The sequence below is a fragment of the Protobothrops mucrosquamatus genome, unplaced genomic scaffold (assembly GCF_001527695.2).
Source record: "Protobothrops mucrosquamatus isolate PMUCROS unplaced genomic scaffold, P.Mucros_1.0 scaffold100, whole genome shotgun sequence".
NCBI lineage: Eukaryota > Metazoa > Chordata > Lepidosauria > Squamata > Viperidae > Protobothrops > Protobothrops mucrosquamatus.
The window spans coordinates 429-10,914 of NW_015386473.1; the positions used below are offsets into that span (position 1 = coordinate 429).

A 10,486-nucleotide genomic window follows, 5' to 3' on the forward strand; every position below is an offset into this window, starting at 1 on the left:
AGCGGGTGGACACCAATACAAATCGTGTGCACGGGACGCACCGACTTCATAGTTTACCTAACCCCATTTTCGGGAGACAGGAAGCTAAAATGTCGTTTGGGGTTCAGTGGGTGGTGGCAGAAAGAGGCTGCCAGTTTAGAGGCTCATTGTTGTAAGGATGGATATCCCCAGAGTGCTGGGGATGCGAAACTGGCAAACGAAAAGTCCCAGTCGCGCTTTGAGAAAAAGGGCTGAACGGCCGATTCTTAATACCGAATTATATACTGTATACTTAATACTGCGGCGAATGTGCTTCTGCGAATTTGAGGCCAGGCATCGCCTGACTCCGGAAGCAGGAAGCCCGGAGTGCCGCTGCTGGACTCGCACGGAGGCGCCTCTCGGGTCCATGTTGGATCCATGCGACTCGACCCGCCTGGGCGGTTCATGGGGTGAGACGGCGCTCGACAAGCGGGAGAGTCACCGCCAAGCTTGGACGGAGGCGGTGGCTGGGGCGGGGAAGGGTACTGGCAGACTGTATTTCTTGGGGGATCCAGGGAGGGGACGGGTGGGAGATCCGCGCCGAAGGGGGGGGCGAGGCCAGGAGGGTAGGCGTGCTTGAGAGAGCAACTCGAATGGCTTTTCGAGGACTGCTGGCTACTTGTTTTGTGGCCAAATGAATTATATATAGGGCAGCCTGCAAGTCCGTATACGCGCTTACTGGGAATGAGCCCCATTTGAGGTTATAGGGGTGGACTTCGGAGGAGACATGTTTCAAGATTGCTCTGTTAGAAAGCAAAAGGGAACCAGGTGGAATGGAAAAACACAAGCCCCTTTACCATTGACTGCCAGTAGGGTGACTGTAAGGCTCAGAAACGAAGGCTCTAAATTCATGTCAGAGGCTTCTGACACGGTGTATTGTGTGCTAGAGACCTGAAACGTGTTTTGAGGGATGAGGATGTTTTTGTATTGAGGTTTGTTTTTTTTTTAAATCTGAACAGTGTCATGTAATTGAGGAAAGTTCTAAATCTAAATTCTAAATCATGTAATTGAGGAAAGTTCTAAATCTAAATTCTAAATCATGTAATTGAGGAAAGTTCTAAAGTTCTAGTAGAAATCATGCAGTTGAATTTTGCAAGGCTTTCCTCTTAGGTGATGTTAGTTAGCACTAGGATGGATGGATGGACAGATCACAGAGAGTTTTTTTAAAATAAAGTACTGCCTTTACTATCTACCATAATTTAAATTCTTGATCCTGATATTCAGTTAGTGCATTCAGACAGTATAGTACCACAATATGTTCCAGGACTCCAGCAAAGAACTTCACATGGATTTATTGTAATCTATGGATTATATCTCAGTGTCATTCTGTTCTATAAAGTTTTGTATTCCAGTTGGTCCTTTTGTCTGTCTTGTATGAAATAGCACTGAATAGCTTGTTGACATTTTGAATATATTTAACATAATCAAAAACTCTTATGAGGATCAACAGCAGCTGACATTAAAAAAAATTCTGGCAGTGATAACCCTTGTGCTTTCCAAATGACACTGGCTTTTAGTTACCATCATTCCTAACTTTGGCAAGGGGTCAATATAGCCCAAAAATATGTGTGTGTGTGTCCCCAAAAGTAAGACCTACCCCGAAAATAAGCCCTAGCTTGATTTTTTGGGGGGGCCTAATATAAGCCCTACCCCCCAAAATAAGCCGTAGGTGCACGCCTAAAAATCAAGCTGGGGGGGGTGGAGCCGCCCCATATGCTCTGCACATGTTTATCTTTGGACCACTGCAGCCAGGCCTCCCATGGCCTAACGCCTTTTGTGCCATTGCCTGAATTCTTCTGTGGCTGCTTGCTCACGGCAGGAGACTGCACAGCTCGTTGCACCAATTGTGGTGTGAACGACAGGATGAGCCTTATGCTGCGAGCGGCAGCAGCAGCGGCACAATGCACCACATGGCATGCAGCCTCAAAAGAACTTGGGCAGTGGTGCGACAGATGTTGGGGCATGGGAGGCCTGGCTGCAGCAGTCCTAAAGTAAGACATCCCCTGAAAATAAGACCTGGTGTTTCTTTTGGAGGCAAAATATATATATATAAGACCGGGCCTTATTTTGGGGGTAACACGGTACCTATTCTATACTATTTTCCACAAGAAGCAGTCAAGTGCCTGAGTTTTATTGTGAAATAAACAGATAACATAATATTAAACACTCTTATGTTTTCTAAGATCTATATCTGCGAGAGGGAGTTGGCATCTAAAGCTTTTCAGTTCTCACTGCTGAATTTTAGGAACAGTAGACGTGTGTGTGTTTTTGTTTGGTTTTGGCTGGTTTTAGAACACAGGTGATTGGCCTGGAATTACAAGATGGCAATTCAACAAATAGTGGATAGAATCTAAAACTGCATGCATTATAGCAGGGCTGAATAACCCACAAACAACCTGAGATGTGCCTGCCATCCCCAGCACTCTGTTTTCAACTCTGGGATATCTGACTATCATGACACTGAAATTCAGTTGCACAGTGGCTGATTTTCCAGCCATGCAGCTTTCATTCATCTTTGGGTTTTAAGTGTGAGAATAGAAACACAAGCCTCTGAGGCAAAGCATTCCCATGCCCTCTGTGGGACCTGTGATAGCTTAGCATGCTGAGTTGTATCCCCAGTCCAAAAGAAATTGTCTCCTCCTGCTTCATAGTCTTTTCATTTTTCTATTCCAGCACTTGCTGTGGTGCTCAGAGCTGTTACAGAAGCTGAATAAAGTGAAGCTCTTTTTTTTCTTTCATCATTTTTCAATGTTTTAAGTAAGGAACATTGCAACAAAAGTCTACTTATTTATTTTATTAAATTTATCTCCTATCTTTTATTCAAAAGCTTAAGATATACATAATAGCCTCTCCTATTTTCCCCACAACAACCACTCTTTGTGCATTTTGCAGAAATGATTGTTATTAACTATATTTAGAAAACTATTTTGTTTCATTAGACATTTGCATAGGAAAGGTTAGAGGAAGTATATAGTCTTGTGGACCAACATCATGCGAAGCGGTGTATACCTACACTTATTTTTCATTCCCCTGCCATATCTGAAACACCTTTTGGAGTTCAAGATAAGCATAAGTGATGCTTGAATATATATCCACATAAAACAGTTGCTCCTGGTGTAGTGTTTTTCCATCAGAGAACAACTACACTTGCAGAAGTCACATGAGTCTTCCTGTTTTACAAATTTTATTAATTTTTCAAGTAAACATATAAACAAATAATACAAATATGGTGCATTTCATTAAAGAACAAAAAAGAAAACCTACTCAATAAATTTTCAGAAATGATCGGCGGTCCCCCCCCCTGCATCCACCCTCACTCCCTCAACCTTCCTACCTACTTCCCTCTTCCTTCCTTCCCCTCTTGCCCACAACCTCTCCTCCTTCCTCCTTTCCAACTATCCTACACATCCCATCACCTTCTTTACCACCTCCTCGGGTGCAGTTTAGGGGTACTAGCCGATCATCTCCTCTTCTAAAAAAAAGAAGTACATTATTTTTCTATAACATGTAAACACCAAATTTTATATGATTCTACCCCTTCATCCCCTTCCCCCCCTCCCCCCCGGGACTTCCCAGAACTGATTACAGGGTTAAACAAACATCATCCCAAGTCTAAATATTACTACCCAAATATAAGAGAAGTCACATGAGTCTTGACTATGTTATTTGATACCCATAAGTAGCATATTTCTTAAATGAAGAAAATATTGTATTAATGCATTTTGTAAAAGTTTAGTTTAGTTTTATTAAATTTATACCCCGCCCTTCTCCCGGAGGACTCAGGGCGGCTTACAGCCAGTTTAAAAACAATAATACAATAATACAATACAATACAAAATTTAAAAGTGATTAAAAATAAATATTTAACTAGGCCGCTTCTACTAAAAATTTTGTTAAAACCAATTTAAAATACCCCTAGGCCAGTCCTGCCCGCTGAAATAACCAAGTCTTGAGGGCGCGGCGGAAGGAGGGGAGATCCGGAATCACCCGGATCTCTGGGGGCAGCTCGTTCCNGGCACGGATCCAGTAAACATGTGGTTGCATTCAGCCTCCCGAGAATCCTGTCCACATCTTCAGGAGCCACAGAGTCAAACTCCTCCCATATAACAGTCTCAAGACTTACTCCTGTCTCCTCCCCCGGGGCCACCCAGTCAGAGTCAAGACCTTCTCGGATCCGAGCGATTTTGTCATACAGATATTGAGCAAAATCCTCAGCCCTCCCCCCCAGGGGATCTTCCCCCCCCTCAACTGGAGGAGGGAGCGAGTCACCCTGAAGAGGGTGGCCGGGCAATTATCTGATGACGCAATGAGGGTGGAGTAGTAATTAGACCTCGCCACCCTCATCGCCACTAGGTAGGATCTAACCTGTATCCTTGCCTGTGTTCGGTCGAATTCGGTTTGGCTCACCCTCCAACTGCTCTCTAGGCGTCTTTTCCGGCGCTTCATCTCTCTCAGCTCCTCGGTAAACCAAGTAAATAGAACTTAACAAAAACGTGGAATTTTACTCCTCTGCATTTCCCTTTCTTTGGGAATTATGCTGGTGCTGATTTGTATAAATGCTTAGTGCTTTGTGGGGGCAGATGCCTGTCTCTTATCTTCTCAGCATCATATGGGGAATAGAAAGTTAGAAGGTTAAAACAATGAGGAAAACATTATTTTCCAATAACGCTGCATATATTAGCATATCATTCCATCTTGTTGATATCCAGACTATTTTGGTCTTTTTCCATTCATAGAAATAGTGTTATTTTACTCCAGTACATGATTGCATGGTGTTATCAGACACCAGGACCTTGAAGATTCCTTTAAGAAGGATTCAGTGTTCTAAATATTTTCTCTTCTCGGAAAACATGTTATCATATTTTCTGTTGTGCAAGTATGGGCTGCTCTTGGTATTATATTGCTAAGTGCCATAAATAGAGCAGTATCATGGTAAAAGAAATGACTGAGTTTTAGTAAATAGTACTTTGTTTAAAACATTTTATGTATAATATTAAGAAATATTCTTCATTTGCATGGTTTGAGTATTCATTGACTAGAGATAGTGTGGATCATATCTGTGTCTGTTAAGCTGCAAGCATATAAACCATTGCTTTTGCAATAGTGAAATTACTTTGCATTCTGAAGTTCTGACTCCTACATTTCATTATTTCTTTATTGTGTTTGATAAAGTAGGATAACATCCCATTTTTGTTCTTTGTCAACTATTATTCATAGGCAAGAAATAGCTGCAGTATATCTCCAGAAACTTTAGAGAGTTACAGTAATTCTTGATCTGCCAATTGTGTTTAGTATAAACAAAAGAGAACACACAATTGTTGCTTGATAGTATCTGTTTGTCGTTTACTGAGATGAATAAAATGGCTTTATTTCGAGAATCTAAATGCTGATGCCTTGATTCCATTAATTACATGTTTGAATGAACTAGACTTGCTACTTGCACAGCCAGATTTTCAAGCTTACTAGAAAGAACGTACCGTCTAATTCTGTCACCTTCCTTGAGGCACTGGAATAGATTCTTTCTTAATTGTGATGAATTTTCCCTAATAGGATTTTTCATCAGAGGACATGGAGCTTTCGGCCAGTGAACTCAGCATTTATGATAAACTTTCAGAGACTATTGACTTGGTGAGACAGACTGGTTACCAGTGTGGTATGTCTGAAAAGGCCATTGAGAAATTCATCAAACAACTCTTAGAAAAAAATGAACCACAAAGGGGACCCCCACGCTTTCCTCTATTAATGGTTCTGTATAAGGTAACACAGTTTTGGATTCTCCATGTTCTTGTAGAAAGTGTACAAATAGTCCTTGACTTACGACCACAATTGAGCCCAAAATTTATGTTGCTGAGAAATTTGCTAAGTGAGTTTTGTTCCATTTTACGACTTTTCTTGCCATATTTGTTAAGTGAATCACTGCAGTTGTTAAATTAATAACACTGTTGTTAAGTGAATCTCGCTTCCCCATTGACTTTGCTTGTCAGAAGGTCGCAAAAGATGATCACATGACCCCGGGACACTGCAATCGTCATAAATATGAGCCAGTTGCCAAGCATCCAAATGTAAATCACATGACCATATAATGCTATAACCGTTATAAATGTAAAAAATGGTCATAAGTCACTTTTTTCGGTAACTGAGTGGTCACTAAATGAACTGTTGTAAGTTGAGGACTACCTGTACTGGAATTAGAAATCTAAATAGAATGAAATACCTGTGAATATGATTAGATCCATGGTTCTTAGATTTTAGGGTATATTGATGTTAATTTGTGCAACCTCTCTTTTTCCTGTGACAAAAACTAATGATTTCATTCTTGTGAGGATTGGATAGGAAATAAATATTTATTACTTATTTTTATTAGTGACTTGTTAATATATAGTGTCACAGAATATCTCAAAAGTTGCAAAACTACTATGGATTTCACAGGTAAAATGAGGCAAAGTTGTCTTTTGATAGTGTTCCTGCCATTGAAGCTTGCAGTCAACTTGCCAGGACAAATCTGGGTGGTAAACCAAAGTGAGCTTTTGGCAGCGGCCCCACTTTGCTTGCAAAGCCCCTGATCAGATTTGAAAATAAACAAGGGAACAAACCAAAGTGACCCTCCCCCCATAATGTTCCCCCAGTGACCCCTGACCCACACTTTGAGACTCTCTCAGATAAAAATTTACAGCAACAGTCATTTATGCTATCATGTTTATTGTATTGGAGAAATGTTAGACGGAATTAGTAATACTAATAATCTTATTCTTCTCTTCTCTTGCAGGGATTGGTTACCCTGGGAGTAGTTTTACTAACAGCATACTTCATGATCCAGCCATATACGCTTTCACCATCTGAAATCACACTTACCAAAGCCCATCCATGGGGTTCCTTCTTTCATCATATCCGGTTGCTGCCATTACCCATTACCAAAAAATACATGCTGGAGAGTAAGGAAATTATCTAAGCATTTATTTCATCATTAAACTAAAACAGCTGGATGCTTTACATATGATAAATGCAGATGACATAAATAAAAATCACTATTCAGTTCTTTATTTTTAAAATAGCACTGCATTCTGCTTTTTGTGAAAAGAAAAAGAATAACTATTAAAGTCAAATCTGCTTGCAGTAAACATCTCTTGATTCCACTATGCTCTTATTTTTGTAACAAAACTTAGCAAATTAGCTATAATGACTGTTCTGATACTTTATGCACTAAATAGTGTGGCAATCTAATAAGGTATTTTTCCTTAAGCTAAAACTATTTCCTGATTGATCTTAAAAGGCTCATTTTGAAGATTTATACATTTAAGTGCATTGACTCATTGATCAGTAACTAGATTACTTCAGTTCTGCATTTTTGAAGAGTGAAACCTAACCTATTATCACTGAAATCTTGTATAATAAATTTGTATCTCTCAAAACTTATGCAGAATTACATTTATGCCATTTCTAGTCCAGTTTGTACAATATGTTTTAAAAAAGAAATAATTTTAAAAAGGTTAAATTTCTAATATTTTGCACTCAGCCTTTATTTATTCATAGACTTGAAAGACTTGATTTGGTAGTTACTTTATTTCCCACTTTTCCTGTAATCTTCTGCTTCTCTCTAGCCTACTTCAAAGTACAATTCCTATTTTTTTCCTGATGGGTGTCACTATGATTGACAGACTAGCAATAGCAGCTTTTCCTGAAATGTGTTACTCATTACACTTAAAAAAATTACTTTGGCATGTCTGCTCACAGCTTTAAGGAACAGAAGAAAAATACATTAATTTTTCCAGCAATTTTATCAAGCTTTCAAGTCCTGGAAAACTTGGTTTTTCACCATTCTTGTTTATACATATGGCTAAATTATATGATCACTGTTTTAACTTCATTGTACTACTGTTTACTAACATGTATAAACAGGCTAATCTTAGAGAGCTGATATGATATTTGCCACTTAGCAAAATTTTGTTTGTACTTGGACTGTGACAAGTCAAAGGATCCAGAAAGAGAATCTGTCCAAGAGGCAATTATTTGCACAGGGGAATAGGTTGTTTACTTTTCATTAATTGAAATGTACAAAGAACACTTCTAAAAAAAATTGGAAGAAATTATTCAACAGTTTTCCTTTCTTACCAGAAAGTCATAACACTGATATAATAAGCAACCAAGGTGTAATATACACGAGTAAAGCTGTCTGAATTGAACATAGTTGAAAAGTCATTACCATTGAAGTGCCTTCTCAATTAGGATAAATAGAAACATTATCATTTTAGAATATTGCATTCACACATAATCAGGGAAAAAATATTCCTAGGAATATTGGCTACTTAAGTAATGATAAAATAATGATAAAAAAATAAACAGCTAATAAAATAAATAAATAGAAGATTCTGGCTCTTAGTGATTCATTTAATAGGATTATGTTCTATAGTGGCATTTCTATGGACTGTTGGGTGTTCATAGCAATAAAAAATAAACGCCAGATTCTGGTTTATATCTTTTGCTTCAGAAAACATATCCTAAATGGTTTCATAGTTTCTATTTCTGGAGCCACTCTCTAAAGATATTGAGTATGAATGTGTCCAAATCTCCTGTCTTTAAAGGGGAGATTATTTGGTACATGAAAACAAAAGAAGAATTCAGGCTGTACGGTACAGTTCCAGCTGTCTATTTAGAAAGGTAGGGTGTATCTGAAATTTCACAGAAGGAAGCAGCTAAAAGGACAACTATGCCATATCATGTTTTATTTTGTTTTGTCTGCTGTTGATTTGTTGTATTGTGGTCAGTGATTGTAATAAAGAATTGAACTGAAGTAAAAGAGCAACTTTGAAGGGAAAAAAGGATAGTTGGAAAAATTGTAAGTTACTTTTCTGCTTCAAGGGACAGGACCTGCCTATCACTTTTCATTCAAGCAGCTTATAACACTCAGGTTCTGCTACTCATGTTATATGTAACATATGCCATTCTCCATTTTCATTCTGTGAGCTCAGAAGAAACTTCTTTATAAATTAGCATGATGTGGAGATATTGGAACCATCTTTGAAAGAAACAGCATGTGTGAAGTCATTTCACATCTACCACAAATTGTTGTTTTCTTGCCATTAGTACTTGGGTTGTGATCAAGCTAGAAAAAAGGCAAGTTTGTATAATGCCTGAAATGGGAGCTCCCTTTGCCCTAATTTAAATTTGTTATATTTTCATTATTTTTGAACAACCGTCAAAAGTGTTGAAAGCTTAGTGGTCTGGAATCAAAAACGTGTGTCATCATCCAAAACTGCTTACGAAAAGTGTGGTTGGTCTAATTCATTCAAGGTGTCAGAATCAGGATTACAACTTGTACTTCAGTTCTCTCTTTGTTTATGGGGGAAATGCTCATCCTTCCATCACATTTAAATATATTTCAGATATATTTAAGTAATGTATATATTAATGTTATAATTATAAAATAATTATAATTATAAAGAGAAGTAGATTTGTTTAATTTAAACTTTAAAATATGAAGGCTGACACAAGTTTGAACGTGTTCCTTAAGAACATATGCCAGCAATATCTTTGAATTGCTCTGATACAGCAATACAACTGAGAATTAATTATGTATTTTGACATGTAGGCACTTACCTCAATGAAATTGTTTGGAAAATGCGGAACAGGAATTGTCAGGTGAAAAATAACTTTGGCTCCTAACAAAAGAGGTTCAGATATTTTTAGAGGCATCTGATTTAGGAGGACGTGGGAAAGTGCCAATGAAGCATTTAGGTTGGCTCATAAGCAGAGTTCCTTGTGGGCAGTGAGCTGCAACTGAAATCTAAAGGATTGTGGTTTGAGAGGAGTTAAGAGTGGTTTTTGTTTTTGTTTGTTTTTGCTTTTTTTTGTTTTGCATTTTAGAACCTTTAAACAATACTTACAAATCCTAATTTATGAGCAAGGGTGGGGTCAGTATCCATTTAGCTGGAAACGTTTGCAGCAATAATCTCTTTCTTTGGCAGCTGCCTTTAGCCTTAGGTGTTTGACTCTCAGCCAGTTTCCAGGGCCTTTTCCTACTCAATCCATTTGGATGATCTCAATTAGGTCTGCTCTAGAGCATGCACAGATTCCCATTGCAAATGAATATGTTCTTTCTAAGACCCACCAAGAAATAATATTGCCCCAAGAGGATGTTGTCCTCTTGCATAATCCAGCTGCAGCATCCTTCCACCACTATAATGTGAACTATAGCCTGATGCCTCAGAGCTATCATCAGGGTTTAAAATGCTGCCAAGCATGCTGAATGTTATTGCAAACAGCCCTTATTATTATAATCTGGAACCTAATAACAGACACATGTGTTGGGACATAGTTTTTCATGGACAGCCTGCCCTTTTAAAGATGGGCGGTGCAAGTTCTTTTTAACATATTTTGGCAGTTGGTCAGCAGGAGAATTGTTTGCTTGTAATTTTTGACAGCAGACACATTATTGTGGGAATCTGGAAAGCTAAAAACTCTTTTGCATTTA

The 10,486-nt window shown here is 38.5% G+C and overlaps 1 protein-coding gene across 1 annotated transcript in view; it reads left to right on the top strand.

Moving 5' to 3' along the window:
* The first annotated feature begins 350 nt into the window (after positions 1-350).
* The window catches only part of CUNH6orf89 (chromosome unknown C6orf89 homolog), a 25,096-nt gene continuing 14,960 nt past the window's right edge, over positions 351-10,486 (top strand). The window contains exons 1-3 of the mRNA XM_015812595.1: positions 351-428; positions 5,569-5,775; positions 6,785-6,950. Coding sequence (XP_015668081.1) covers positions 5,587-5,775; positions 6,785-6,950 — 355 coding nt within the window. The 5' untranslated portion in view covers positions 351-428; positions 5,569-5,586. The remainder of the gene's footprint in view (positions 429-5,568; positions 5,776-6,784; positions 6,951-10,486) is intronic.